Source organism: Bombina bombina, chromosome 1 (genome assembly GCF_027579735.1).
Source record: "Bombina bombina isolate aBomBom1 chromosome 1, aBomBom1.pri, whole genome shotgun sequence".
Lineage (NCBI taxonomy): Eukaryota > Metazoa > Chordata > Amphibia > Anura > Bombinatoridae > Bombina > Bombina bombina.
The window spans coordinates 1543943523-1543951505 of record NC_069499.1 but is presented as its reverse complement, the minus strand read 5'-3'; the positions used below and the strand labels follow the sequence as shown (position 1 = coordinate 1543951505).

The 7983-nt window shown below is 42.3% G+C and overlaps 1 protein-coding gene across 3 annotated transcripts in view; it reads right to left on the bottom strand.

Annotated features, from left to right (window-relative positions):
* Nucleotides 1–562: 562 nt before the first annotated feature.
* NHERF1 (NHERF family PDZ scaffold protein 1) overlaps nt 563–7983 on the bottom strand; it is an 8028-nt gene continuing 607 nt past the window's right edge. Inside the window, exons 2-7 of one of the 3 annotated variants that reach the window (XM_053708870.1) lie at nt 6493–6528; nt 3854–4012; nt 2570–2723; nt 1757–1797; nt 1570–1677; nt 563–1277 (exon numbers count right to left, since the gene is read on the bottom strand). In XM_053708870.1, coding sequence (XP_053564845.1) covers nt 1101–1277; nt 1570–1677; nt 1757–1797; nt 2570–2723; nt 3854–4012; nt 6493–6528 — 675 coding nt within the window. In that variant the 3' untranslated portion in view covers nt 563–1100. Of the gene's footprint in view, nt 1278–1569; nt 1678–1756; nt 1798–2569; nt 2724–3853; nt 4016–6492; nt 6529–7983 lie in introns of all 3 variants that reach the window. The other 2 variants (XM_053708869.1, XM_053708871.1) reach the window with 2 other exon arrangements.

Here is a 7983-nt window from a genome sequence, read left to right as displayed (position 1 = left end):
ATTATCTTTCTTTTTAAAAAACAAAAATTCTGGTGTTGACTGTCCCTTTAAGTTTCCAAATTGTACAGCCCCCCACCCCCCACACACAATTCCTTCTATGTCTGTATCTATATCCACCTTTGTTTGGTAGAATGCAAGACTAACACTCATTATCTGCTGGAGCATGCCTAGCAGCAAATAAGCTGCTGTAAACTACAATGCCTGCGTTTCTGATGCTAAACACTGATAAGGGGGTGGATCAGACTACTCCAGACAGCATGGCTATGCAACTAATTTTGCTTATTTTTGAAAATTATTTTAAAATACTTGCCAGCAATTTTTAAACATTCTTTTTATGCAAACTATTTTTTACTTAATTAGCCCTTTTAGGATATGCACATAACTCAACATGTTTTATGGCACTTTAACCACTGACTAATTCAGTCAAAACAGGCCCCAGCAGTGACCCCTAAAATACTGCCATACTTAACATTCTCTGGTTTAGTCTTTGCTCAAGATTGTAACTACAAATAAAAAAAAAAAACGTACATTTTCATGTGAGTACTGGACAAGTAAAGACATCTTTAAAATTAGAGAAATCTGTATTTAGCTAAATGGCAAAATATTAGGTTACAATATTCAAATATTAGAAAAAATATCTCCAAAACAGATTACATCTTAGAAAAAAAAAACTGAAAATCAGTAGGACTCTGCAACAGTCTTGAACTTTCTAACCAATATAGGAAAGACTTATGTGCACTGGCTCAGGAGGCAAGTGTTTTAGCCAAACTTCCTGCCCTTGTCATGTGTAACCTTTTACACAGAACTCTGTATGGCACACTTATTGCTTTTCTGTCCCACAGTTCTCTGCATGTGGGGCGTTCATCCAAACACACGAAGGATGAGATCTGGGCATGTTCACCAACCAAGTCTGGAGTAGGAAAACCATCATTCCTCGGTAGGTAATCCCTTATGAGACTCCCCCACAGACAGCAGGGGCAGGAATTACACTGCAATGACAGCAGAAAGTAAACAGGACATATGTGAGCGGCTGCTGATTAATGCCGCTAGCTTTTAGGGGTGCAAATTTGCAGTAGAGGGTCCTCCCATCTATCCCCTGCTCACAAGCTGCTGAAAACCTCTTTCTTTTTATTCCAGTCCATTGTGGGTGCTTTCTTCTGAGACCGTTTCTTGTGGGCACGCTCCTTGGCCAATGCTAGAGACATGTTCAGGTCCAGTGAGGCCGCCGTAGATGGTTCAGGGTCAGAGTTGGGTACTGGGGAAGAGTCTGGCAGATCCTGAGAAGAGAGACTTTGGATTAGGCCACCACATCTAGCATCAATCTCAGGGAAGGTAAAGGGGACTTTAATTTATGGAGGTAGTTTAGAAAGTTGCAAAAGCCAAGTTAATCTGTTCTTATAGATGATATCAGCAAAATTAAAAACAAGTTTAAGATTAACCCTCAACCCCCTCATGCTCCAACTTAATTGAGTCAAGGACACTTTCAAATCAGAGCCAACATTGAATATGGGGGGGGGGGGAACCAATCAATAATAGGCGTTCAAGCTGTGAATACAATAACCAGTTTACCTTAGCTGTGTCTTGCTGGGGGGTTACAGTTAAAGGAAGAGGCTCTGGTGAAGGCAAAGGGGATTCGAGTGCACTGTCTGATTCCTGGCTGTCATCAGGTTTATCCTCCTGCAACAATAAGTGTAAGGTGTGAAATTGGGAGATTCCTAGGAAGCTGCATGATGCGAAAGGAAGAAAATAAATTTACCTTCTCTAATCCTCCATTAACAACCTTTTCTGGTAAAGGACCTAAAAAAAAAAAAAAAAAATTTTGCTGTGGTTCAGTACTAGAAGAAAAAAGGATGAGATATTGTATATGTAATTTGCATATATTGCCCAGTGTCCTCTACTGCATTGGTAACAATGTATGCAGAGCACTTCTGGGAAATATGCCACAGTATATGACAGACAATTGGTATGTTATGTAGCAGCTTGCATTTTTTTATTTTATTTTTTTTTAAACACACAGGTTAAGTTAAAAAAATTAAAGTTAAATATTGGTGCCAAATCGCAGAGCTTTCACAGGCCCAGATTGGTTCACTCTCTCAACTGCCAAGTAAGCAGCTAAACACTCTCAGACCGGCACCTGGGGGAATTTTAGAGGTTCCCATCTGAATGTATTAAAAGCTAAATCATACTGTATACTTTTGACTTCAATGTCCTTTTAAAAAAGTAATATACAAAAGAGTTCTCAGATCCTGAACAGTTTCAGCAGGGAGGGTGGGGGTGTACAATATTAGCTTGAAGAGGATTATGAAGGAGGTTGCCACAGTAACTATCCAGGAAAGGAGCCATAAAAAGCAGTAATACTGCGAGCAGTAATCCACTTGACATGAAAACAAGTGTCGGGAAGAGTGAATGTTTACAATAAAGGATCAGGAGAATTGATAAGAAACCTCACACCTCCCCCTCCTCCTGTTTAGTGAGGCAGATGTAAGCTCCCAATCCGTATAAGCTGGTTAAGGCAAGTATTAAGGGGGAGCTTTAAATTACCACAATCTGAGTCACACATTACACTCACCTGTTACATGCTCCAGCCCAGGGGTCACATGACATTCTTGGAAGAAAGAATCTGTTTCAGGATCCACAACAAGCAGGGCGGTTTCATCACCTCCTGATTTGATAGCGCTCACCACATCTGCATGTTGTTTACCTATCATGCCGAGTCCATTTACCTACAGGGGATACAAAATAAAAAACAGGCTGCAAAAACACTTTGGGCTAGATTTATCAAAGCCATTCTCCTGTAATATCGTCCAAAATAACGCATACAAACGGATCCTCATATTTATCAAAGCACTCTGCGCCTATAATTGCACAAATCTGAAAGAAACTTCTTTGTACTCCACTTGCATTCGCCTAGGCGCGCTCCCGAGTGCACCAATATATATTAGTAATAGGCGTAATTTAACAGCCCGACTTACAAATACGCCCAGTTGCTTATTCATCATTCATTTGCGCCGATAATTCCGGCTGTAATTGCGTGTTGTATATTTCGCCATACAGACTGAGTCAAACACCATTATAATACATGATTTTACATCTTGTGATGCAGTACTTTACTCTTTTAACTAATTTTTCAAAAGTTCAGCGCAAAGAAGATACTGTTATTCCCAGTAATTTGCGCTTCCACAGGCGCATATGGTACTAAAAGTTTTATATGTATATATCGATATATTGATATATTTATTTTTGTGTCAACATATGGCACAAACAGCACAGAAACATTGTGTAATATAAATATTAGCTAAATAGTTACCTAAAAAACGTTTTTTTAATAATCAAAACATGGCGGCGCAAATATTTATAGGGATGTACTGTGATAAATAGGGAGTAAATGCTGTTCCCGACAGGCGCAATTTATCATTATTACGCCCTAGCTCGCCTGCGCAAAGTTACGTCTATTTTTTTTATAAATTTAGGCGCACATGTGCGCCTCTCCGGAGGCAAGCTGGGGCGCAGTTATAGGCGAAGAACATACAGAGTTCGCCTAGCCTTTGATAAATCTAGCCCTTTATGTACTCATAACCCCAACATGTTACAAAGCCACTTCATTTTGCTTCGAAGACTCTTTAGACCTATTGGTGACTGGGTATTTCAATAAAACTTATTATTGAAGCCCTGTGGAGACCTCAAATCCCAACATATCAAAACTAGTGATTAACACTAGAGTCCCTGGGTAGCTGATCCACACAATATATCCCTAATGGTGACAGCTGTCAATTCCTATCTTGAATAACTATTTAGAGACCTAGAAGTAGAACGTGTACTACTCTCACTCCCCATTATTGTTCCTTGACTATACCGCTATGATGCGATCTTGGGGCAACAGCCCAGCGTATTCAGCAGGAGAGTCTGGATCCACAGCCCGCACAAACTGCCCTTGACGTGTCTTGTCACTGTGCAAGTTGAACCCATAGCCGCCAGGTCCCTTCTTCATAGAACAAAGTCGTGGACGCAGCTCCTTCTGAAAAACATAAAGACATCACATTGTGCTTTTCCCAGGACCTCTATAATGGACACCTTCAAGGTGATTTCACTGACCACCCAGCTAACATTTAAGCAAATATTAAACCTAAAATGAGCAAATATTTTGGTCAGTCTGTTGAATAAAATTAAATCAGTGTTACATTGTGCAATTAATTTGTGCTGTTGATAGCGTCACTAACATTAATAAATAACAGAAAATGCTATAATATTGCAAATTACAACACTCCAACTCAGCTACCTCGTAATGCCACCCAGCTATCAAACTTTTCTGTGGAGAACAGGAATATCCATTAGAAAGGGGGTAATAAAGGGACACTGAACCCAATTTTTTCTCTCATGATTCAGATAGAGCATGCAATCTTAAGCAACTTTCTAATTTACTCCTATTATCAAATTTTCTTCATTATCTTGCAATCTTTATTTGAAAAGCAAGAATGTAAGTTTAGAAGCCGGCCCATTTTTGGTTCACAACCTAGGCTGTGCTTGCTGATTGGTGGCTAAATGCACCCACCAAAAAACAAGGGCTGCCCAGGGTTCTAAACCAAAAATTGGCTGGCTGCTTCGCTTAAAAATGCCCTTTTCAAATAAAGATAGCAAGAGAACAAAGAAAAAATAATAGGAGTAAATTAGAAAGTTGCATGCTCTGAATCATAAAGGAAAAAATGTGGGTTTAGAATCCCTTTAAGTCATAAAAAAAGGTTCCTGCTGCAGTGCTCACCAACAGGTTGCAATACACCGCTGCATCTCCCTAAAGGCATGAACTTTCCCTACTCTGCTCCTCAGTGCTGACTCCCACTCGCTAAAAGCGAAACTGTTCCTTAGATGCGAATGCAGCTGCCATTATTTAAACCTTGATAAGCACGTCAAGTTTCCCAAAACACTGCACACAATTGTTCCACACTTGCCAAGATTTCATAAATTTTTTTATGTATATGACTCAGTTACAGATTCTGATATACTCAAAGGTATTTAGGTAGTGATGTTCTGGCCTGTCTGAAATCCTCAAACTGGATTAGACAATTTAGATTTAGTATTACCACACCCCTTGGAAACCGACCCTAGCATACAATGACATCTGATCTACCTCCCAAGACATTCCATAAATCAAAAGCCTTCAGCCCTGACCTAGCCTGCCTGGCACAGCACATATAGAAACTGGCACCCAGAAGCTTGTGCCACTAAACAAAGGGAGCAAACTTGGCACCAGCTTAGGGAGAGCAAGAGGGAGAGGCAAGAATGGGGGAGGGAGAATAAGACAGCTAAAGGGGCAGACTGTGGCACAGGCAATACAAGCATGCAGGTTAACAGGTGTTTGTGAGTACTTTTAAGCAGGATCCACACAAAATTACACCCCCATCTTGCATTCAAGCAAGGTATGAGAAAAAAAAAAAAAAAAAACACTCAGAATGTAAGCAGTTTGAGTTCTTGGCAGATGAACAAGAGGAAGTGAGGAGGCCACAGTCACAGCAACGGGAGGGGGGAGGGGGTTCAGAGAGCAGCACTGAACAGGGTACACAATTGACACCCGCCTCCAGTTTCCCACAGCCACAGAATAGCTGAAGAAAGCTGCAAAGAGTATTGTATCAGAACAGAAGAACTTGCTGAAAAAGTACTCAAATAATGCAAGTCACCAAAGGCACGGGCATGGTGCACTGATGACATACCCTTAAAGAATCAACTTATTTCTGGAGCCCCCAGCAGAATACTAAAGTAGGGTTAAAAGGGCAAAAAGTGCATGTGAGACAAGTGACAGACCGGAAAAAGACAATGTCTAGGACACACACACTTTACCCCTTTCCCCTCAGAGGGTCTAAAACAAAAGCAACAGAGCAAAGGAAAGGCTTATCAGCCAGAAAAGGAGGAGGGGGGGGATATAGCTCTGGGCATAATGTCACCCCCAAACAGTGACAGAAGGAACGCAACAATACAAAAGTAATTTAATTTGATATATGCATGGTATGTATCAGTTACACAGTGCAGTGAAAATATGCAGAAAAGGTTTCACAATGATTTAAATCTTTCCATTTGTTAACAAACAGACTTTTTGGCAGTACAGGAACATACCCCTTGATGGAGTTTATCCTATTTCCTTTTTTTGACCAAATATCAATGATAACATGCACAGATTAATCAATTGCTGTGCAGCGTGTTACAGGATCAGGTATATGATCCACCCTCTCTAGGAGCTGTCTACCACTGCAAGATAAGCAGGCAAAAAAGTGCATTGCAATGTTTTAGAACTATGCATAATTAATTTTATAGAGAATGTACATTTTAAATTTCCCTTTTTAACCTAAGCCAACCTATTGGAGGCATGCCAGACATGTAAAGCACTCTGCAAACAACCAAAGAAGCAGTGGTCACCCTGGAAGCATTCACCCCAACACTGTTACCACCGGCATATACTACTACTATGTGCTCTTAGTGACAAGGATCTCTGTCCAGGATACATACCGTCACTGGGATACTTGCTGGCAGCTGCTCACTCACCTGACAAGAAAGAACACAGTATCAACATTTATAACCACAGCTGTGCCCATAGCTATGACACCCTTGCAGACCCCCACTTTCTGTCCACCCTAATGTTGCTACAGGTGTAGTCATCTGTAAGAGTCTCCCCATCCGCCTCAATCAGGGTCAATTCAGCATTACAAGCCCCACTTCCCACATGAGGATGTTTCTTACTAGTAGTGTCATTAACAATTACATTGCTACTCAGCAACTTAGTTTCCAGCCTTCACTAACATTCCCTTACTGCTCTTGAGGAAGTGGTCACTTATATGTCCATGGTATGCTTCTTTAGAGTCAGATCTCCATGGTATGGTCCCTTACACCTGTGTTTCACGGATATCCATTTTGAGAAGGTAGTGCAACACCAACCCCTACCTACCACACCTTTAATTTTATCATTGTGGTAGAAAGTCACAATGCCCCTTTTCAGTGTCCGTGCTAGGTGGGCGCTAAACTTCAAGCATGTGAGCTACCCTTAACCTGAAAGGCCTGTATTTTATAAACCTGTACAGTGGTTTATGTTGAGTAATGGAGGGAGAAAAGTGAGTAAATATGTATGACATCCTAAGTCACACTAGGCTTCACCCTCTGTAGTCTCTACTCTTTAACAGGGTCACTGTCACACAGGGCTTCTCCCTCTGAGGTCTCTCCTCTGTTACAGGGTCACTGTCACACAGGGCTTCTCCCTCTGAGGTCTCATCTGTAACAGGGTCCCTGTCACACAGGGCTTCTCCCTCTGAGGTCTCATCTGTAACAGGGTCCCTGTCACACAGGGCTTCTCCCTCTGAGGTCTCATCTGTAACAGGGTCCCTGTCACACAGGGCTTCTCCCTCTGAGGTCTCATCTGTAACAGGGTACCTGTCACACAGGGCTTCTCCCTCTGAGGTCTCATCTGTAACAGGGTACCTGTCACACAGGGCTTCTCCCTCTGAGGTCTCATCTGTAACAGGGTACCTGTCACACAGGGCTTCTCCCTCTGAGGTCTCTCCTCTGTTACAGGGTCACTGTCACACTGGGCTTCTCCCTCTGAGGTCTCTCCTCTGTTACAGGGTCACTGTCACACTGGGCTTCTCCCTCTGAGGTCTCTGCTCTGTAACAGGGTCCCCTGTCACACAGGGCTTCTCCTTCTGAGGTCTCATCAGTAACAGGGTCCATGTCAATCTAGGCTTCTCCTCTCTAACAGGGTCCCTGTCACACAGGGTTTCTCCTTCTGAGGTCTCATCTGTAACAGTGTCACTGTCACACAGGGCTTCTTCTGAGGTCTCATCTGTAACAGGGCTTCTGCCTCTGAGGTCTAATCTGTAACAGGGTCCCTGTCACACAGGGCTTCTCCATCTGAGTTCTCTCCTCCACCAGGGCCCATGTCACACTAGGCTTCTCCCCTCTAACAGGGTCCCTATCACACAGGGCTTCTCCCTCTGAGGTCTCCTCTGT